The sequence below is a fragment of the Trichomycterus rosablanca genome, chromosome 20 (assembly GCF_030014385.1).
Source record: "Trichomycterus rosablanca isolate fTriRos1 chromosome 20, fTriRos1.hap1, whole genome shotgun sequence".
Classification (NCBI taxonomy): domain Eukaryota; kingdom Metazoa; phylum Chordata; class Actinopteri; order Siluriformes; family Trichomycteridae; genus Trichomycterus; species Trichomycterus rosablanca.
The window spans coordinates 8,932,826-8,956,626 of record NC_086007.1 but is presented as its reverse complement, the minus strand read 5'-3'; the positions used below and the strand labels follow the sequence as shown (position 1 = coordinate 8,956,626).

The following is a 23,801-nucleotide window of genomic DNA, read 5'->3' as shown; positions in this document are numbered from 1 at the left end:
ATGGTAAAACTGGTCTCTCTCCATGTTCAAAGTTATTTGTGTGGGGTCAAACTGCCAGATGACTTAAGAGTACTATTTAAGCTTTAATTTACCAATTGAATGTCAATTGAAGGTCACCGCCACTGGTAGATGTGTATATGTATATATGAACTTTCTATTCTATTCTATTCTATTCTATTCTATTCTATTCTATTCTATTCTATTCTATTCTATTCTATTCTATTCTATTCTATTCTATTCTATTCTATTCTATTCTATTCTATTCCTTGGTTAGAAATGAAGTATCCAATCTGGCAACCCAGCAATAGGCGGGACTGGGCTGTGTGCTGTAACGGTATGGGTAGTTTGGCTTGAGCGCACTTTGCTGAGCATTGAGGCGGGAGCGTGTCTCAGTGCAGGCAGCTTAGACTGCAGCTCCGGACGCATCCCGCCAAAGCCAGAGTGTCTTTGTGGGGTCTGTGCGGTTCCTCCTTACTAAGTGCGCACTCAGCCGGATACGCACAGCAGCTGTGAGGGAAGAAGAGGCAGCACGGACGCTGGAAGAGAGGAAAGGCGACTGACAGCATGATGTTGAAGCAGCACCTGCTCTTCGTGCTCTGCAGCGTCTGTGGGAGCGTCGTTAAAGGTGAGTGCGCACTTTGTGATGAGCTTGGTATCTGCTGGTGTGCTGGTGTGTTAACTGGGAGTCTGCAAGTGTTTTGCTGAGCTGTTAGGTTGCAGGATGAAATGCTGTGGAAGTTTTGGACATTGCATCAGATGCGCAGCCGTGCGCAAAGTTCTGCCTGTGCGCCTGCTCTCTTTAATAACTTTCCAACTGGTATTATTTGAATCCCTTATATAAAGAGTTTGCATTGTATATCATTCACGTAATTATGTTGCTTAAATATAGTATAATATCATAAATTGATTGAGATAAATGCTGAATGAAATAATATATAATAGCATTTTTGATAAGGGAGTGGCAAATGCGCGCAGATTAGATTTTTTCGCATGCTTTTATACAGACCATGAACAGGTTTGCATATTTCACCACTAACAGGTCTGTGAAATTGGCATGTCACTGTGGGAATTTCTATTCTGACATATAATCCAGTACAACAGTATGCGGAGTGCTGGACGGCGCTCCCATCAGACTGCGGTATTTGCAGCCGTCTGCATCTTGGGGTCGTCCTAGTATAAAGCATAAGATTTGCTCAGCACAGGACAGAACCGCGACTATGCATCACTGTGACCTGGGTGTGCAAGATGTGCATTGCTGGTGAATTAGGATTGCACGTGATTCGAATGGCAAAGACTAAAACACACTTTCTGACTATAATGATTTGGCACCAGGGAGGACAGATGTTGACCTGAGGTCAGATTTATGTTACACAGGCTTGTCCAGACGTGTAAACAGACACTGTAGTGTTTGTGCATTCTGTTTGTGTAGTAGGGATGCACTGATTTGATACCGAAAGAGTCGATATTGAAATAAAAGGCTAGAACAGCATTAACAAAGCTGCTGGGAAGCTACTGGGCATACTGGTCGGATAATTAAATGTTATATATTTTTAATGCTGTTGATCTTAGATGTAAACATAGCACACATACAGGGTGGCACGAAGGCTCAGTGGGCAGCACTGTTGCCTCACAGCAAGAAGGTCCTGGGTTCGAGCCCCAGGTGGGGCAGTCCAGGTCCTTTCTGTGTGGAGTTTGCATGTTCTCCCCGTGTCTTTTTGGGTTTCTTCCGGGAGCTCCGGTTTCCTCCCACAATCCAAGACATGTAAGTGAGGTGAATTCGGAGGCACAAACTTGCCCATGACTGTGTTTGACATTAAACTTGTGACGTGTTTGACATTATACAAGTGTGTAAAACATGATGTTAAAATCCTAATAAATGAATAAATAAATAACACACACACACACACACACACCGTGTGATGATTGGTATCACAAAAGTGTGCAGTAATACATTACGATCAGCAAATTGATTTAGATAAACACCTGACTTTAGTGTCTTCTTGTACAAAGTGCAAACCTGGTTGTGTGTGAGAGCAAAATACTCTGGTTTACTTAGGCTGAACATGTTATTATTATGCTACTCAGTAATATAGAACGTTCTGTATTAAATGCAGATCTTGCACAGGGCAATTAAAACATTATTACAATAATTCTGTAATGATTTACTTTACATGACTATAGAAACTTGTATGTTATTGTTAAAATTGATTTAGATAAACAGCTGACTTTAGTGCATATAAATAATACTGATTGTCTTCTGGTACAGAGTACAAACCTGGTTGTGTGTGAGAGCAAAATACTCTGGTTTATCTAGGCTGAACATGTTATTATTATGCTACTCAGTAATATAGAACGTTCTGGATTAAATGCAGATCTTACACAGGACAGTTAAAACGTTCTTTGCACAATCACGTCTGTAATGGTTCACATTACATGTCTATAGAGGCTTGTATGTTATTGACCAATGTACTGGGAGGATACCAGTATTGAATTAAAATCAGATTAGTGTCAATCTGTCATATGTTTTTTGTATCATATGCAATTCAGACATGATTGAATATCAGAAATTTTAGACTAGACTTTATGTCTACTAGACTTCAGGCTAAAATAAAATGAATGCACAGTACTGCATGTAATATGGTGTTGTCCTATATGAATCATAGCCTCTGTGGTGCTTCTCCTGCCTGATACGTCAGTAGTGTTGCACTGATTCCATACTAATCTGACATTTAGCTCCTTTTAAAGTACAAACTTGGTTATGAATATGTCAGGGGTTATTGGCAAGCTACTGTATTATTAGTTAATCATTTATCAGGATTTTAACATCATTTTTAACGTCAGATTCATCAGTTCAAGTTTAAGGGCAGCTGTAGCAGCTGTAGCCTAGTGGTTAAGGTACTGGACCAGTAATCAGAGGGGTGCCGGTCGAGCCCCACCACTGCCAGGTTGCCACTGTTGGGACCTTGAGCAAAGCCCTTAACCCTCAATTGCTTAGATTGTATACTGTAAGTCGCTTTGGATAAAAAAGTCTGCTAAATGCAGAAAATGTAAATGTAATTCCAAACACAGTCATGGACAATTTTGTATCTTCAATTCACCACACTTGCATGTCTTTAGACTGTGGGAGGAAACCCACACAGACAGAACATGCAAACTCCACACAGAAAGGACCCAGACCGCCCCACCTGGGGATCGAACTCAGGACCTTCTTGCTGTGATGCGACAGTGCTACCCACTAAGCCACCGTGCCACCTGTATTATTATAGAACATACTGACCCGAATGGATAAATAAGTATCAGAAGATGTTAAATACAGGTAATGCATGTAAACACGGGACACAAAAATGCCTGGCATTATTACTTTACATTTCTTTATATTAATACTTTACATTATTACTTTACATGTCAGTACTGGTACAGCATTAGTCTAAACTCAGCTTTTAAAAGAAAAAAGGGCGTCACAGTGGCTCAGTGGGTAGCGCTGTCGCCTAACAGCAAGAAGGTTCTGGGTTTGGTCCTTTCTGTGTGGAGCTAGCATGTTCTCCCCGAGTCTGCGTGGGTTTCCTCCAAGAGCTTTGGTTTCCTCCCACAGTCCAAAAACATGCAAGTGAGGTGTTTGGAATTAAACTTGAACTGATGAAACTACCTGTTCTGTGCAAAACATGACATTGAAATCCTAATAAATAAATAAATAAAAAAACACGAGGTTGGTCCTTTCCAATTCAAGAATTCAACTGAATGGACAAACACTCACTTACTCACTCAGTCACTCAATGTCGTAACCACTTATCCAATTAGGGTCACGGGGGGTGCTGGAGCCTATCCCAGCTTTTCAATGGGCGCAAGGCACACAGTAACACCCTGGACGGGGCGCCAGTCCATCGCAGGGCAGACACACACACACACACATACACACACCCATTCACCTATAGGGCAATTTAGTGTCTCCAATTAACTTGACTGCATGTTTTTGGACTGTGGGTGGAAACCGGAGCTCCCGGAGCATGCAAACTCCATACAGAAAGGACCCGGACCACCCCACCTGGGGATCGAACCCAGGACCTTCTTGCTGTGAGGCGACAGTGCTACCCACTGATCCACCATGCCGCCTGATTGGACAAACTGGAAGAACTGGTGTTTTATATGCTTGGATTTACAGTATGCATGATTAATGCATGATATTTAATTAGGGTGGCACGGTGGCTTGTTGGGTAGCACTATTTCCTCCTGGGTTTGATTCCCATGCAGAGTGGTCGGGGTCCTTTCTCTTTGGAGTTTGCTTGTTCCACTCATGTCTGTATGGGCGCTCTAGTTTCCTTCTACAGTCCCAAGACAGGCAGTCAGGTCAATAGGAGACACTAAAATTGCCCAGTGTATATGTGAGTGTGTTTGCTCAGTGATTGAATGGCGTGTCAAGGGTGTTTCCTTCATTTCGCCCGATGAATTGGACCCACAGTGATCCTGAACAGGATAAAGTGGTGGTAAAACAGACAATGAATGAATGATATATAATTATATGCAAATCTTTAATTCAAGTAAACAGTGTACAGTTGTGAATGGAGAATAAACAATAGCTTTGTTTTATAGATTTTATAGGCCAAAGTTTAGATGTTTTAAGTGGAGGAAAAATATTCTCTTTTTATTGGGGTGGGATTATTATTGAAATGCTGCTGAGAACAATATATGGGCCTGAACGACTCGAGTTAGTTCAGTTTTGTATCATCGTTTTTAATTCTGCTGTGTTTAATGCTTCGAGTATCTGACAAAAACAGATCCTGCACTTCCACACAGAAATTAAATGTTCGGCTCAATGCGTTTCAATCCTGCACTGCATACTGTGGTGATTTCCTGCTCTAACACACCTGATTTAACTCATCAGCTAATTAGCAGCCTGAACCTGGTGCGTGAACGTAAAAGACACAATTTTATTTGCTCGGCAAGAAGGGGAACTTTGGGACACGGTAAAAACACTGCTACACCGTAGAAGACATGAATCAGGACCAATCCTCTCTGTGGATTTCTGTCACTCTGAGTCAGCGATAGCTCGGCCCCGGTTCATCCTGCTTTCTTCTTCTTAAACGGACTGGTGTTAGTCAGCATGGGCTCGTAGATGGTCAGTAGAGAGGTTAAAAGAAACACCAGTGCACGTAGCTTGTACCATGCGCCAGCTGTAGTTCCAGTTCAAATCCTAGTTTGTACCTAGACTGGATGATTATCAGGTCATTTATGCCATGATAATGTGATGTTGACTGACAGCTCAGAGCATTTACAGGAAACTGTCATGGGTGGCACTGTGGACCAGCTGGTAAAGTGAGTACCAGACAGCAACATGGGTCCTGGTGAGCTGACTTTGATCCTTGTCTACACTCACTGTCTGCAAGGATTCTTGCTATGGGTTGCTAGTAGGTGTCTGATATGCAAGTAGGTGGGTTGGCTACTTTATGTAAGTAAGAGGAGTTGCCTAAATTGGACTGGCACCAGATTACCTTCTTTATGCATCTGCACTTCGGATTCCCAGGGGTGTGATGGGGCAACACTGCAATTACATGTGCTGTATATTTAACATATTTGTTGTATTTGGTATACATTACACTTACACTTACACTTACACACACACACACACACACACACACACACACACACACACACACACACACACACACACACACACACACACACACACACACACACACACACACACACACACACACACACACACACACACACACACACACACACACACACACACACACACACACACACACACACCCCACACACACACACACACATATACTGTATATATATATATATATATCGATACCACTTTTTTATGTCCGATACCGATACCGCAAACTGAGTATCTGCCGATACCGATACCAATCCGATACCGTCATTTCTCCTCTCAAACAACTAAGCAGTAATAATACATGTCTCAATGCACCATGGTTAAACTAGCTATCTAAATAACAATGCTCAGACTGTGAAACAAATATTCTAAAGGAATAAATACAGAACCTGCAACATCACACTTATACAAAACTGCTGTTTTTATTTTCACTTTTACACACAGAACATTCAGCAGCATTTTTGGTTTCACTTACGTTCGACGTGGAGTTGAGATTTTCCGTTAAAGTTCTGTCACATTTTTAGATGATTAAAAACCCTGCTAAATTTTGAAGAGGACATCTGTGGCTAAACAGGAAACAGTGTAGTTTGTTTTATTTCATAACACTAATGGATTAATCATTGAGGATGTGAGAGATCTCCTAGACGGGACAATGAGCGATTTATCATTTATAAAGCGATTTTTATTGTGTTTAAACAGTGTTTTTAGATGTGGCAGTAATAGATGATTTTTTTTTTAATGCTTAAAGTTTAAGTAGATCAGTGTGTTTTAATTTCTGAATGGCTGTTGCAGATGAGTTGTAGATCAGTGGCACATGTTAATGATGTCATCAAGATGCACCTTGATACGGCAGTTGTCGAGTGAGCTGGTAGTAAACGGCGCTCTGTTGGAACGTATCTTTGTGTGTTATTTGCTTTACACACAAACAATGGCCTTATTTACATTAAGTGTTATTTACATTAGTGATTTTATACACAGTGATTTGGGCCAATTTTGCACTGATACAATGTAATTTAAATAATATTGTTTGGGCTGTATATACTGCTTGGTTGACATGTGTTAAACTCAGAAATATTGGTAGATGGTTTTAAGAAAACACCCTTTCTACTCTATATGTCAACTTGAAGCTGGTAGCTGAAAAATCATCTATTAAAGTTGCATCATTTTTCTGATTATGTCAGATACTGTGTGCACTAGTAAAAATATATGAATAGTTTGTTGTTGGTATATTCCCAAGAGACTAAGAAATGCAAAGAATTTGTGCTCATTCAGTCAAAATGAGTTCATATGGCTGGGCACTGATGTTGGTCAAGAAAGCCTCAATTGATGTTCCAGTTTATTCTGAAGCTGTTCAGTGGAGCTGAGGTCAGGACTCTGTGCAGGACACTGGAGTTTCTTTAAACCAAGGTTTTTTTCATGTCTTTAAAGACCTTGCTTTTTGCACAGGGGCACGGGGGTTATTCTGGAACAGGAAAGAACCGATTGCACTTTATTGTATTTTCTGATGTTGTTGTGTCTGCAGCCACATTCTTTTTTTTAATCATTTATTATTTTTTCCTTGAACTGAACCATCAAGTTCTGCTAGAATTAGGATCAAAATGTATTTTGTTTAAGTAGCCGCTCTGTACCTGCTGTATTTTGTATGCACAGCTAATCCATCCTCATTTAGAAGATACAGTAATTTCATTAAAGTTCTCTTTTATTGTGCCGACTCGTCGCGTCTGAAGATCATTTTCTGCCTCTAATTGCTATATAAAGCTCCGTCTCTGACATCCCATTCGGGACCAGACATTTAGGTCAGGGTTTCATCTGCCTTTTCCTGGCCCTCCCTTGTCTAATCCCCCTAAGTGGTGGCTCATTCCCACCTTAGTTACCGGCTCATAGAATAAGACATTTGTACCCGAGATGTAATGTGACACACAAATTGGACCTGAGGGACTAAAAAAAAAAATCCCCCTCAAACATAACTGCGGAGTCTCGCCGGAGGGTCTGGCTAAACACGTGGATGGATGCTGTGCCACCGGAGCACCGCTGTTAGCGCCGACTTATCGCTGTGATTTTGATGCACAAGGTGTAACAGAGACTATGGTTTTATTTGCTGCTTAAAGATGCCCCCCTCCCATGCTCCAGAGGGTTTGCTTATCCTGGAAGAACAGGGTTTTAAGCCTGCGAGTGCTGGCCGCGGAGCTACGCTATAAATAATCCAGTGCAGAAAGGAGGCTGGGAGCATGAGGGCACCAAGCTTTGTGCTTACTGACTGATCTTCATCTAAAAGTACCAGGCAGAAAACGTCATAATGGAAGAGATAAGTACCACAACGGACGACAGTCAGGAGCAAGCGTTTAAATCTGATTTCTTTTCCACACAGAGAAGAATGTTGTTTGTTTTTAGTTGATTCAGATTACTGGCATCAGTGTGTAGTGTGCTCCATACATGCCTGGATAGCTCAGTTGGTAAAACATGACACTCTTAATCTCAGTGTTGTGGGTACGGACCCCACGTTGGTCAAGTGCCTTCATTTAGGGGACAGTGGTAGCCTAGTGGGTAGAGCTTTGGGCTTTAAAGGTTATTACAATTGTGCCCTTGACTTCTAGTTTCTTCTTAATTATGATTCATATTATTATGATGACTTTCCTGTGCCCATTTAAATAGGGCTAGTATGAATGTGGTATCTTATCAAAGTTGAAAAGAAAACCCAATCCCAATCTGTTATCTTACACTCAAATTACACTTACAAATTTGTCTGATTGGTCAAATGTAATCGTAAACAAATCTGCCATGAATAAGGCGCTGTTGGGATTGTGTGGGGGTAAAACTGTCCCCAGTCTAGTGAGCTTTACATTGGTATGGGTAAATATCAGAAGTATGTGTTTCCGTCCTTCAGTCCTTATGTTGGAAAAAATATGATGACATTAAATAATAACTCACGTACTAGAAAAAGTAAGGGCTGTAAAGATCACTATTATCGAAATAGTTATTTTATCAGAAAATGATATAATCACCAAACTAATATTAATGATTAAAAAGTAAAAAATACAAAAATAAAGACTACTACTACTAATAAAAATATTATAATAATAATTATTTAAAACATTATATTTTTATTTAAAAATAATACTTACCACAATCAAGTAGGTAATGATTTATTAAAACAGTTATTATTATTATTATTATTATTATTATTGCTGTTGTTAATTATTTTAATGAAATAGACTATATAGAATATATATATTAGTTATTTATTATTTATTAAAACGAATTAGTAATATATATATACAGTGTATCACAAAAGTGAGTACACCCCTCACATTTCTGCAGATATTTAAGTATATCTTTTCATGGGACAACACTGACAAAATGACACTTTGACACAATGAAAAGTAGTCTGTGTGCAGCTTATATAACAGTGTAAATTTATTCTTCCCTCAAAATAACTCAATATACAGCCATTAATGTCTAAACCACCGGCAACAAAAGTGAGTACACCCCTAAGAGACTACACCCCTCAATGTCCAAATTGAGCACTGCTTGTCCTTTTCCCTCCAAAATGTCATGTGATTTGTTAGTTTTACTAGGTCTCAGGTGTGCATAGGGAGCAGGTGTGTAGTACAGCTCTCACACTCTCTCATACTGGTCACTGAAAGTTCCAACATGACACCTCATGGCAAAGAACTCTCTGAGGATCTTAAAAGACGAATTGTTGCGCTACATGAAGATGGCCAAGGCTACAAGAAGATTGCCAACACCCTGAAACTGAGCTGCAGCACAGTGGCCAAGATCATCCAGCGTTTTAAAAGAGCAGGGTCCACTCAGAACAGACCTCGCGTTGGTCGTCCAAAGAAGCTGAGTGCACGTGCTCAGCGTCACATCCAACTGGTGTCTCTGAAAGATAGGCGCAGGAGTGCTGTCAGCATTGCTGCAGAGATTGAAAAGGTGGGGGGTCAGCCTGTCAGTGCTCAGACCATACGCCGCACACTACATCAAATTGGTCTGCATGGCTGTCACCCCAGAAGGAAGCCTCTTCTGAGGTCTCTACACAAGAAAGCCCGCAAACAGTTTGCTGAAGACATGTCAACAAAGGACATGGATTACTGGAACCATGTCCTATGGTCTGATGAGACCAAGATTAATTTGTTTGGTTCAGATGGTCTCAAGCATGTGTGGCGGCAATCAGGTGAGGAGTACAAAGATAAGTGTGTCATGCCTACAGTCAAGCATGGAGGTGGGAATGCCATGGTCTGGGGCTGCATGAGTGCAGCAGGTGTTGGGGAGTTACATTTCATTGAGGGACACATGAACTCCAATATGTACTGTGAAATACTGAAGCAGAGCATGATCCCCTCCCTCCGGAAACTAGGTCGCAGGGCAGTGTTCCAGCATGATAATGACCCCAAACACACCTCTAAGACGACCACTGCTTTATTGAAGAGGCTGAGGGTAAAGGTGATGGACTGGCCAAGCATGTCTCCAGACCTAAACCCAATAGAACATCTTTGGGGCATCCTCAAGCGGAAGGTGGAGGAGCACAAAGTCTCGAATATCCGCCAGCTCCGTGATGTCGTCATGGAGGAGTGGAAAAGCATTCCAGTGGCAACCTGTGAAGCTCTGGTAAACTCCATGCCCAGGAGAGTTAAGGCAGTTCTGGGAAATAATGGTGGCCACACAAAATATTGACACTTTAGGAACTTTCACTAAGGGGTGTACTCACTTTTGTTGCCGGTGGTTTAGACATTAATGGCTGTATATTGAGTTATTTTGAGGGAAGAATAAATTTACACTGTTATATAAGCTGCACACAGACTACTTTTCATTGTGTCAAAGTGTCATTTTGTCAGTGTTGTCCCATGAAAAGATATACTTAAATATCTGCAGAAATGTGAGGGGTGTACTCACTTTTGTGATACACTGTATATATATATATATATATATATAAAATATTACTAATCCGTTTTAATAAATTTAGTTTTTTTGCTCTTATTTTGCTCTTTTGACAGTTTTACTAACTTTATTGCATTATTATTATTATTATTATTATTATTATTGTTATTATTATTGCTGTTTTCAATTATTTAAATTATTAAATAGACTATTGAACACAGCAATATGTAGCAATTAAAATATATAGATTTTTAATAAGCTTTAATAAATCCTGTTTTTTGCTCTTTTGACAGTTTTGCTAACTGTTAATTTCATTATTATTATTATTATTATTATTATTGCTGTTGTTAATTATTTAAATTATTAAATAGACTCTTGAACACAGTAATATGTAACATCTGAAATATATTGACTATTAATCAGCTTTAAATAATCCTGTTTTTTGCTCTTTTGAGAGTTTTACTAACTGTTTATGGCATTATTATTATTATTAATAATATTATTATTACTATTATTATTATTATTGCAGTTGTTAATTTTTTTAATTATTAAGTAGGCTCTTGAACACAGTAATATGTAACATCTGAAATATATAGATTATTAATCAGCTTAAATAACAGTTTTGCCAACTGTTAATTGCACAGTTGCTGCGTTTGCTCACTTCCTTGCAGAATGACACACACGATTGGGGTGTGTTTTCCTCCCACTCCATGTGAAGTCATAGCCATGGCAACTTTAATTATACTTTTGATAATCAGATGTTATTTTGCTGTGGACTCTTGTTGTTTTGGTAATGGTTGAGTAGTCACTAAGTTTGTTTTTTAATCTCATTTTTAAATGAATCCATTTTGAGGTTTAATCACGTCACGTCTGCAAGTGAACTGCATGAGTGCGGGAGGGATGCTGAACATGCCGTTTCCCATAACAACCATGTGTTGTTACAACTGTCTCCGAACCAACAGAGGAGCATGATGATATATAACAATCATCGTTTAGACGAGTTGTGTGAGATCACTAATATATCCCACCAATTAATGTCTAATCATGACTATCAATATCATTTGTATGTATGACTAATCCATTATGAACTGATTAACATTTGATGTGGATTCTGTGGCACCCCTAAATGGACTGGTTTATACTGGGGAACCTTTTTGAACCTTTTTTGTGTTGAGACACACCTACTTATGCAGCATGTGCCTTAAGGTCCATTTAATGTGAATAAAATGTGAATGTGAATCCTCTGCCGCTTGCCCAGCCCCGGATCTGATCAAGGAGAGCCAGATCACCACACGCCCCCCTTAGACACGTGCCAATCTGCGGTCGCTTCTTATCACCTGCTAAAGCCATATTGCATACAGAGAGCCATGCAAAGCTTCATGTGATCAACAACCCCCCACTCCCACTTGCACAGGTGTCTGGACCAGTCCCAGTAATCGTATATTGCAGCGTGAACAGACCCCTCTTTCAAACACGACCAATTATGGTTGTGTGGATGCCCGGCCAGGTCGGTAGCTCAGACGCTCTACAGTGGTGATCATAATAATGTTCACATTATTTTAATGATTTTTTCAAATGAATGTATTTGGGTGGCACAGTGGCTCGTGGGTAGCACCGTCACCTCACAGCAGGAAGGTCCTGGGTTCAAATCCGAGTCCTTTCTGTGTGGAGTTTGCATGTTCTCCCCATGTCTGTGTGGGTTTCCTGCAGGTGCTCCGGTTTCCTCCCACAATCCAAAAAAATTTAAGTTAGGTAAATTAGAGATACTAAATTGCTCTAGGTGTGTGTTTGCCCTGTTATGGACTGGCGACCTGTCCAGGGTGTTTACCACCTTTCGCCCATCAGATTGTACCCCTTGTGACCCTGAATCGTATAAAGTGGTTGCAAAACAGACAATTAATGAATGCTTGTGTTTGTAATACTGTTTATATGACCTATGTATGGTCAATGGTCTAGGAAGCCATATGACTTCTAATAAATGTGAGCCAAGGGACCAATAGATGGAACTTTTTGGCCCACTTGTGATCAGCCGCCTAGTGCTAGAAAAACCACCAAAAAAACCGCTATATTGTGTATCTACACCGACTAGGCATAACATTATGACCACTGACAGGTGAAGTGAATAACACTAATTATCTCTTCATCATGGCACCTGTTAGTGGGTGGGATATATTAGGCAGCAAATTAACATTTTATCCTCAAAGTTGATGTGTTAGAAGCAGGAAAAATGGGCAAGCATAAGGATTTGAGCGAGTTTGACAAGGGCCAAATTGTGATGGCTAGACGACTGGGTCAGAGCATCTCCAAAACTGCAGCTCTTGTGGGGTGTTTCCAGTCTGCAGTGGTCAGTATCCATCAAAAGTGGTCCAATAAAGGAACAGTGGTAAACCGGCGACAGGGTCATGGGAGGCCAAGGCTCATTGATGCACGTGGGGAGCGAAGGCTGGCCCGTGTGGTCCCATCCAACAGACGAGCTACTGTAGCTTAAATTGCTAAAGAAGTTAATGCTGGTTCTGATAGAAAGGTGTCAGAATACACAGTGCATCACAGTTGCAGGGCTGTTTTGGCAGCAGAAGGGGGATCTACACAATACTAGGAAGGTGGTCATAATGTTGTGTCTGATCAGTGTAAATGCTACTGCACTTCTCATTTAACAAAATATTCGTACTATTTTAAGACACTACGTTTGAGGAAAAACAGTTTGACCTCGCTACCGGTCGAACAAAATACAGTCAAACTAATAGCTTTGCTTATTTGCTTCGTGATACTGATGGTTAATATTTTCTTAAGCGCTAACTATCGGACTATAGAAGGGAAAGTCAGAGGCATGGGCGATGTCTCAGTCTCAGCTAATGAGGCTGTCCACTGTAGATACAGAAAGTAGTATGTCTTTGAAAGACTCCCTTAATGAAAGACATATATAGCTTGCTGGAGGAGGCTGTAATAACTCTACTGATAAATGGTTCTGTGACACAGTCAATTAATAAGATCACCTACCTCCGGGCACACCGACATGATAATTAGCTTCTTGTGAAAGCCTGTAGGCACACAAAAAAAAACTACGATTATATTTGGCTTTTTGGTGTTTAACAGTACGTTTTCTTCGGTGTTCAAATACGTTTTTTACCGTGAATTATAATGAATTTATATTTTCATCAAAGTGAATTTTTAAACCCAGTAATGTTCTCCCGGTTATCTGGAGATCCATCTGTAGTATCAGTTTCAGTTAAGTGAAGGTTAATTGCTCCTTGGTGTCTTCAGGCACCATTGCAGTACTGAAAACTGGACCTGCTGGGTACACAGGACCCAGTACTGCAATGTGGGTGCTGGGAACCTGGTTCACTGTTAGAACTTTTGCATTTTCTCCCTGTCAGTGTTGGTTTTTTGCAATACCCTGGTTCCCTCCCATCTAGATTAGATTAGATTTAACTTTATTGTCATTGTGTGGGGTAAACAAATACAGAGCCATTTAAGAACATGCACACTGTGAACTAGCTGTTCTAAATTGCCCCTGGATGTAAGCACTATCTATGGGTGTATGATGCAATATAGGTGGCACAGTGGGTAGCGCAGTCGCCTAAAAGCAAGAAGGGCCTGGGTTCGATTCCCTGGGCGGATGGGCAGGGTCCCTTTGGTATGCATGTTCTCCCTGTGTCCATGTGTCTCCACCCACAAGTCCAAAAACGTTCAATCAGGTCAATTGGAGATACTGAAAATTGCTTTAAGTGTGAGTGTGGCCAATAAATCTGACCCACCGTGACCCTGACCAGGATAAATCGGTCGTAAAACAGACACTGAATGAATGAATTATGCAATGCGATGGATTGGCTGTGTTCCTGTCCTATGTATTTCTGGGGTCTTACCAGGATAAAGCATTGAGAATGTTTTATCACCGCTTTATCCTGGTCAGGGTCGCAGTGGGTCCGACTTCCTAGGAATGCAATAACACAGCTCAAACAGGACGCCAATCCTTCACAGGGACTCAGCCATCCCATCCTCTCTAGACACAGCCAATCATGGGTGTATGTAGACGCCCGACAGACTAACAACGTCGCTTGGGATTCGAACCCCGGATCCCAGCATTAGTGGGTGATTTACCGCTGTGCCACCCGAGCACCGGGAATGAACGGTGATTGAATATTTACACATGACTACAGTTGCTTCACTTCATTTAGTGCAATTTGCATGTGTATTCTTATCCATATAATAACCGCCTGTAACATCCTCAGCATTATAAGCTCTGGTTACCTCGCTGTGTTGCTAGCATTCAAGTCAGCGTTCTCTTTGTGTACATCATCAATCACCGCCTTTTCTGGTATCGTCTCCGAGCACGCACTGTCACTAGTGAACACCGTGGTGAATAGTACTTCTACTGTTTTCTGGCTGTGGTGACACAGTAGGGCAGTGGGATGGAGTGTCATGGGTGGATAGTGTGTGGAACTGTCCATCTATAAATCCAGTCATTCATGCATGCGACTTTAATATTCGTCTGTCTGTCCATCCATCATCTCTGATTTAGTGAGAAAACAATTACCGCAGAATACAAAGTGTAAGGGGAAAGAAACTGAAGTAAACAGATACTACTGTCTGCTGGTGGATCAGGGGATTTAATTGGCTGTTTACAGAAGGATACAGACTCGGATCTGATTGTTAGCACTACATTACTGTCAAGAAAAAAAGACTAGGCTAAATCCAGTGAATCCCGCACGCTCTTGGTAAAACAACAGCATCATTTTTTTCAGCTGTTATATTTTCTTAATAGAAAAACGTCAGAAGACTTGCTGCATAATTACTATTTACTTTTTCCTAGTCTAGTCATTTCCAGTTCCCGTTTGTCAATCTGCCGTTTGCCCAACCGCCAATCTGCGGTCGCTTCTTATCAGCATGCTAAGCTTCATATGACCAACAACCCCCCAGTCCCACTCGCACAGGTGTCCGGACCAGTCCCGGTGATCCTATATTGCAAAAGCAGCAAAAACAGACCCCCTCCAACATCAAACACAGCCAGTCGTGTATGTGTGAATGCCCATCCAGGTCAGTGGCTCTGCAAAGATTCAAGTGCTGCGCTACTGCGCTACACCAATCTGATATTACAGGATCTGTTTGAGAAGTAAGATTGTGTTTAATTAAGGGCGGCACGCTGGCAAAGTGGGTAGCACTGTTGCCTCACAGCAGGGCGGTCTGGGTCCTTTCTGTGCGGAGTTTGCATGTCCTCCCCATGTCTGTGTGGGTTTACTCCGGGAGCTCCAAAACATGCAGGTTACTTGGAGACACTGAATTGCTCTGTAGGTGAATGGGTGTGTATGTGTGTGTCTGCCCTGCGACGGACTGGCGCCCCGTCCAGGGTGTAACTGTGTGCCTTGCGCCCATTGAAAAGCTGGGATAGGCTCCAGCACCCAACCCACCCGACCATGATTGGATAAGCGGTTAAGAAAGTGAGTGAGTGAGTGTTTGAAATTAAAATACAGAATGGCTTGTCTGGTAAACACGATGCTATATAAGGCCCTACCTAATTCATGCCGTAAAAAAAATCACATCATGGACCGTGAAATGAGCTGTTTCCCGAGTGATATGGAATTTGCTGTTTGTTTTTAGTTTTTAGCATGCGATTGAACATTTTTCTCACGTTTACTGGTTAATTTGCATTATGAGGCAGTTCTAGCAATCCTACGGCAATTCAGTTAGCAATCGCTTAGTCAAAATGTCCAAGATGTTAAAGTCTAAAGCAGCTAAAAACACTACTCATGTAAGTGTTGCTAGATGTTTTAGGTTTACATTTAACTATTAAGGTAGGATGTGCTGTGTATTGTAGCTTTAATGAATCCTTACCATAGATAAGATCACAGCTCCCTGATTCCAATGAATAATTAGTTTGAAAAGAGTCGTTTCGGACTCTTTTGGACACATTTCATGTGTATGGACAGAGTCTGGGAGAGTTTTAGAGCTAAAAAGGCACAAATGTATTAAACAATGACACTATTAAGTACAAACAATTTATCTTACATATTTTATCTGTTTTTTTTGGGTTGGAAAGCTTTGGAGACATTTGGAGACCAATGTGGACTCCTTTTACTCCAACTTCAATAACTCCAGATTAAAATTAGTTAGAAGCTAAAACTGTGGTATGGTGACTGTAAAAAACATATGCCACAGGAATAAAGTGGTGGTAATGGTTTTGCTGACCTGCATTCCTACTTACACTCACTGAAACTTTGGATTTAAAAACATTGTAAAAAGTGCCTATACATTTTTTGGGGGTTTTATCATCATTTGAGCATGGTCAAATATCCTCATGGCATTTAGCTGTTTGTTCTCATAATTTAAGGTTTTTTTATATAACATTAAACTATCTATTAAACTATAAAATTAACTATACATTTGTGTTATCTTATAAACTTTCTGAATGAAAAGCCTTAGAAACTAGGTATGTCCTTCAGGTGGAAAATGCACAAAAATAGGCTGGACAGCCAAGGGGTTAATGACTGTCATGAAATGTGACACTGTACTGTAAAAAGTTGGGAAATCTGTGATTAAAAACAAGGTCCATGAAATTGAGCACACATTACTGTGAATTTAGTAGGGCCCTATTTATATGATATAGTGTATGGTCAATGGCCCAGTAAGCCATTAGATACTCCTGTCTGAGGCCGGATCAGGGGATTTAATTGGTTGTTTACAGAAGGATACACACTCTGATCTGATTGTTAGCACTACATTACTTTTAGGATACAAAAGATTAGACTAAATCCAGTGAGTCCTGCAGGCTCTTGTGTTAAATATTTTTGAACTGTTATGCTTTCTTAATAGATGTATGCCAGAAGACTTGCTGCCTAATTGCTATTTAGTTCATATTTAATTTTGTCGTTAGTGCTGGACAATAATTCAATATCGATATATGTCGCGATAGAAAATGTTTCAATAACGGTGATATGATTTTTAAACAAATTCGATCGATATACATGACGTCAGTGCGTGATGACGTACGCCACAGGCACGAAGCCAGTGCTCGGCATTACCGCTCTGATTACACTCCGCTACCTACAACACGGTGGATATTAGCGGCAAAATGAGTTCAACAGCTGTGAGTGAACGAGCATCCACAGTCAGGGGCGGAGCCAGGGGGTGGCCAACAACCCCCCACCCCCCACCGCTTTGCCGGTGTTACTTTTTTGCGGAAGCATTTTTGCACGCAGGTGTTCCCACAGGGACGCAATTCAACAGCGCACCTCAAACAAGTTGTTCTCCACCAAAACAGTGCAGTAATACACTCAACATAAATGTCAACCACCTACACAATTACAGAAGAAGTACTACTACGGAGTACTAATACTACTTAGTAGTTGTGGCGCGCTACGAGTAAAGGCACCAACGGGCTCTGCGCGTTCCAGTGTTGCCAGATTAGGCGTTTTTTTTTTATGATCAAGTATTGCAAAGGAATATCTTTGAAATTCTTCCTCGTAATGTTAAGGTTATAGGCTATATTTTAGTTTTTCACTTGTCAGGGAAAATGAGAAAAAATAAAAAGCTTATTATGCTAGGCTTGATGTTATTTTACATGACACTCACTGCCTGTATAGGTAAACGAGTGAGTGACCAAAACACTACTAGATCCACAGCAACTTGCCACATAAAAAAATAAGGTATCAGACAGTTTCTGTGCCACCCCTGTGTGAGCAATGGTCTCAGTCTGGCCACCCCTATGAAAATTGTCTGGCTCCGCCACTGTCCACAGTTGAAAAAGAAGCAGATGAAATAGCTGATAAGAGAGGAAGAACTAATTCAGTGGTGTATTCAGCTTGTATTTCTTGCCAGAAACCAGAAAAGAGGTTTGCAGGTACAGCCATCCAATTTTGGTGTTCTTGGCAGTTTTTCTGACATTTGTATTATTCATATCGATATCGGAATTATATCGTATCGACCGAAATTAGGAGTTATATCGTGATATAAATTTTAGCCATATCGTCCAGCCCTATTTGTCGTGTTAAAAAAAGCTTCACATTGTTCTACACCTTTTATTGTTCACGTTCATGCTGAGCACTCCAATTAACATTTGACTTTTTTGTTTTCTTGCCTTGAATGAAACATTTTTTTCCAAAAATAAACTGCAAATGAGCTACTAATGTGAAAATCTGCATTTTTTTTGCATGTACAGTGAGTTTTGCTTTAAAACACTGGACATCTAAACATGAGATGGATTAAAACAGGCCTCACGCCTACACCCATCTGCTTTGTGCATATGTGGTACATCATTTACATTTTTCTGTCCTCTTATGCGGATGGTCATTTATTTTATCTTACTGTACATGTATTATCCAGTCCAGCTCCAATGTCGTCGACCTACAATGTTTTAATATGTGACATTAAAACATGTTCTTATTTTCTTAAACATCATCTTTAGTAAGCACTTCATCCCCATCATGGTCACTATCAGCTTGTTTCGACCAAAAGAACTCTGGTTCTTGAACTGATTTCGTTCAGGCTTCTTAGAACCTTGGTGCTTTTTAAAGAAACAGGCCCATGTTTCCACCAGTTTTTGGGAGCCAAGGATGCGTCATCAACGGTGGGCGATGCATACTGGAAGTAAACAGTACTAACATGATGGCGGAGTGTGTAGATTACCTGTGAGCATTTGTGCTGATGTTACAGATGTTCCTTTTATGAAAAAAGCATCAATCAACTATTGGTGATAAATAGATCTAGAAGGCTACTCGTCTGAGACTAATAGTATGTGAAACGTGTCCATTTCCAGATGTTTAGTATACATGAGTGAAAAGGAAACTAGCTGTCACGTGGGGCTAAAGGACGAGACAAAAGGGCGGACACACACGCAGAGATGATACAAAAACAAAGGATTTATTAATAACAAACTAGGCAAACAAGGCAAAACAAAGCAAACAAGGCAAAACAAGGCAAAACAAAGCAAGCAAGACAAAACAAAGCAAACAAGGCAAAACAAAGCAAACAAGGCAAAACAAAGCAAGCAAGGCAAAACAAAGCAAACAAGGCAAAACTAGGCAAACAAGGCAAAACAAAGCAAACAAGGCAAAACTAGGCAAACAAGGCAAAACTAGGCAAACAAGGCAAAACAAAGCAAACAAGGCAAAACAAAGCAAACAAGGCAAAACTAGGCAAACAAGGCAAAACAAAGAGCTAGCATAACATGACTAGTAACAAGAGCTAGAAATATGACTAGTAACAAGAGCTAGAAATATGACTAGTAACACATGCTAGAAACATGGCTAGTAACAAGAGCTAGAAACAAAGCTAGTAACAAGAGTTAGAAACAAGACCTAGAAACATGACTAGTAACAAGACCTAGAAACATGACTAGTAACAAGACCTAGAAACATGACTAGTAACAAAGCTAGTAGCAAGAGCTAGAAACAAGAGCTAGAAACAAGAGCTAGAAACAAGAGCTAGAAACAAGAGCTAGAAACAAGAGCTAGAAACAGAGCTAGAAACAAAATCCATACCCAGCCAAACGAAGAGCATACACAAACCAAAATAGTTCCCCACTCAGTCCTCCAGCCTTCCTCCTTTATTGAGGGCAGCTGGAGCTAATCGGGGGGCGTGGCACACAGGAGCTCATCGTCACACTAGCCATGATTAAGCAAAGGAGGATCCAACAAACTGAAGGTCAGGTGTCCAAATACTTGTGGCTCTTGTTTGGCTAACGTTATAAAATAATTGGTAGCTCTGAATATATTTTTTTTTATGTCATTAAAAAACAAATCAGCTTCATGCCTGATGGAGAAACCGTTGGCATTTGTGCGGTTTTTTTGACAGAAATGCAGACGGGCGGTTTTCTGAAGGTTTTCAAATAGTTCAGTGAGATTGGCTGTGCTCCTGAGGGTGGTTCTCAATCAATACCTCCAGCACCTTCTCCCTCCTGCATCGATCGACTGTATGTAAAATGCATGATTGTGTAAATCAAGCCTCGCCAGCCTTTGAAATTGATGCATATGAAGCGTAACACCCACCCACTACACACATATCAAAGAATCAGATGAGTGTTTGAAATGAAATTTTTATTAAACTAAAACTTTTGAAGAATTCACATGAATTTTGAGTCTCTAAGAGACATTTAGTGACATGGTTATTTAATTTAGGTCTGGATCTACAAAACATTCATTTATTCGTTTATTTATCTTTGGTAAATACTCTGTCTTGGTCAAACGGTTGGTCTAAATTATAATTTGGACACATGGTGCGAGTCTTGTAAGGCATTGTAAGGCATTACACACTCCTAAAGGCGAGTAGTAGCAAGTAGCAGGGTGGCCAGTGCAAGCTGCAGATTTTTGAAAGGTGGGAGGAAACCAGAATACCAAGCAGAAACCCACAAAAATGCATCATAGACAGTGTCTGAAGGTGATACAAACCCAGCTTTCCAGAACTTATGTTGCTTTGCAGCACCCACTTTAATTGCTGTGCCTCTAAGCTCCCTAGCTTATTTGTTAACAAATGAAATGCGCAAACGATCTTGCATTTTCTCTCTTTTTTCCTCCCAATTTAGTGTAGCCAATTAGTCTTCCGCTGCTAAAGATCCCGATTGCATTCGAGGAGGGTATGTTTGCCTGCTCCACACCCCTTTCGACCCGTGCGCAGTCCTTCAACCCCTGCTTCGGTGGATTTGCACATAAGGCTCATCCACTTCTGCACAGGAGCCTCAGTTTGCTGACCAGGGTCCTTGCAAAGCGTTTGAAGAATCCACCCACTTAGTCTGGCCTTTTCCCACCCAGCAGTTTGGTGGCCAATTTTGTCTGCTGCAGACACTGCCAATTGTGCCCGCTAGATGGCGCTCAGTCGACCGGTAGCAGAGCTGAGATTCAAACCAGGGTGTTTAGAATATCAGTGCTGGTCTACTAGTGGAATATCCCGCTGCGCCAACTATACAGTAACCAGGGATTACTCTAAAAAAACTGTCACAAGAGCATTTGTGAGGTCAGACACTGATGTAAAACAAGAAGGTCTGACTTACAATCCAGTTTTCAGCTCATCCCAAAGCTGTTCACTGGGGTTTAGTTCAGGGCTCTGCCCAGGCCACTGTAGTTCTGCTGGCTGTGTATCCCAATCCACTCCTTTCCCCATATTCTTTTCTTCTCCCTTTTGTTTTCTTTGCTACATATCAGCGAACAAACACCATTTTTAGAATAATCATATCCCACGTATGGTCTCTTGTCCTTCCCATTGTAACGTCAAAAACGTAGCTTGGGAGAGTGGACACACTCATCTGCGATTCCTCTTGGTGAAAGATGGTGTAATGTCTGAACCCCCCCCTTAAAAAAAAAACCTGTCAGTCATGTTTGTTTATTAGGATTTTAATGTCATGTTTTACACTTTTTGGTTACATTCATGACAGGAAACGGTAATTACTCATTACACAAGATCGATCACTTCACAAGGTTATATCGAACACAGTCATTGTCACAGTCAGGACAATTTAGCATCTCCAATTCACCTCACTTGCATGTTTTTGGACTGTGGGAGGAAACCGGAGCACCCGGAGTAAACCCATGCAGGCACGGGGAGAACATGCAAACTCCACACAGAAAGGACCCAGACCGCCCCAGCTGGGGATCGAACCCAGGACCTTGTTGCTGTGAGGCGACAGTGCTACCCACTTTGCCAACGTGCCGCCCGATCAGTCATGTAGTGAGCAAACCACAACAACTTAAAGATTTCCAATTACAAGACATCAAGTTGAGTATTTTGAACAGAACTCCAATCCACCGACTGTAAAAGTTGTGTAGTGTATTTGGCATTAGCCAACCGACCTTACGACTCTAAAAGTCTAAAATTAGTCTCTTAGGTTTGGAATACTTATTTTTGTTTCGTCTGCAGAATATAATATCAGGCTCCAAATGAAGCCGGAGTCTCTCCTCATGAGCCGTCTACAATCCTGACCTTTAAACTGTCGCGCTCACCCTTCTCTCACCTTGCAAATGTGCTCTCGCAGTGCATAGACAGCAGAGAGACAATGAATCTCATTTATTTTGTACCATCCTCAGCTCTCTTCGGCTCTTTGAGAGGTCTCTCTCCATCGGCCGAGCCATCAGCACTCGAATCTGCCAATGCGAACATGCAGACGCCTGTCTAGCTCTTGTTACACGAACAGGCGTTATTGTTCTGCTAGTCTACATGGGGACTAGAAATGGAATCTATTAGAATTAGGATACTCCAACAGGCCAATTTGTGATGAAGTACCTTAACAACTGGTTTCCCTTTTTTCTGATGTTTGTTATATAACATAGTTATCTAACCTGTATACATAACACACACACACACACACACACACATACTGATAGGTGGTGGGTAGAGTTCCCAAAAACCTCAGTTACTCAGTTAAAATACTTAAAGTAGTTATCTGAATAATAAATATAGTAAGTAAGAAATTATCATATTAAAAATTAAACACATATGTGGTATGTCACTCAATTCACAATCTATCTATCCATCCATCCATCTACACACACAATCCCTGCTGCTGAGAAGCACTTCATAACATGATGCTGCCACCACCCAGTTTCACAGTATGGTTTGTGTTTGCCAGGTAATAGGCAGGGTCTAATTTTTACCAGACATAGTGCTTGCTGTTTTGCTTAAAGAGTTCAATTTGTGCTTCATATGAGCAGAGAATCTCTCTTTATCTCATGTTGTTTTTTATTTTACTTGTTCATTTGTGTGTGCACATCTTTTTGTGGTAAAGGTTAGGGGTTTGAGGTAAAAGTGGGGAAAGGGCAAGCGTAAGTTAAAAGCAGGCAAGTGAAGTGAGTAACTATGGTTCTTTATTACCCATTTTAGACAAGAACAAATTCATTTTAAACCAATCTCGATAATCCAGACTGTGTGAAAAGGACACAGTAGGAGTTCTTGCCCAGTGGACATTCACTATTCTTCAGTGAGAGTCCTGAAAGTGCGAAAATCCCAAACATTGAATTAATACCTACAGTGTTAAATCACCACCCGCTGTGTTCATTTAAACCCAGTAGGACACAAATGAGTACTGTAAGATTGTAAGCTAATTCACTTGGGATTTAGCCAAGTCTTCATCTGTTATATCAAACAGCAATTAAAAGAGATTTAGAGCATGTGTAGTACAGAACGTGCAAGGTGATACATCTCAGTGATAATGCTGTAACAACAAAGTGAAGGCAGATAACACTGGAACAAATTAAAGCCGTAATCACAGATGAAACAGCAAAATAGCAGGGGCCGTATCATATCCAGAATTTATTATATCCTGTGTCATACAGGCATGCAGGAGAGCAATTAATTGATTTCTGTTCTTAAATTAAGT

At 40.8% G+C, this 23,801-nt stretch overlaps 1 protein-coding gene across 1 annotated transcript in view; it reads left to right on the top strand.

Annotated features, from left to right (window-relative positions):
• The first annotated feature begins 409 nt into the window (after positions 1-409).
• Positions 410-23,801, top strand: part of cadm2b (cell adhesion molecule 2b) — a 262,694-nt gene continuing 239,302 nt past the window's right edge. The window contains exon 1 of the mRNA XM_063016545.1: positions 410-625. Coding sequence (XP_062872615.1) covers positions 565-625 — 61 coding nt within the window. The 5' untranslated portion in view covers positions 410-564. The remainder of the gene's footprint in view (positions 626-23,801) is intronic.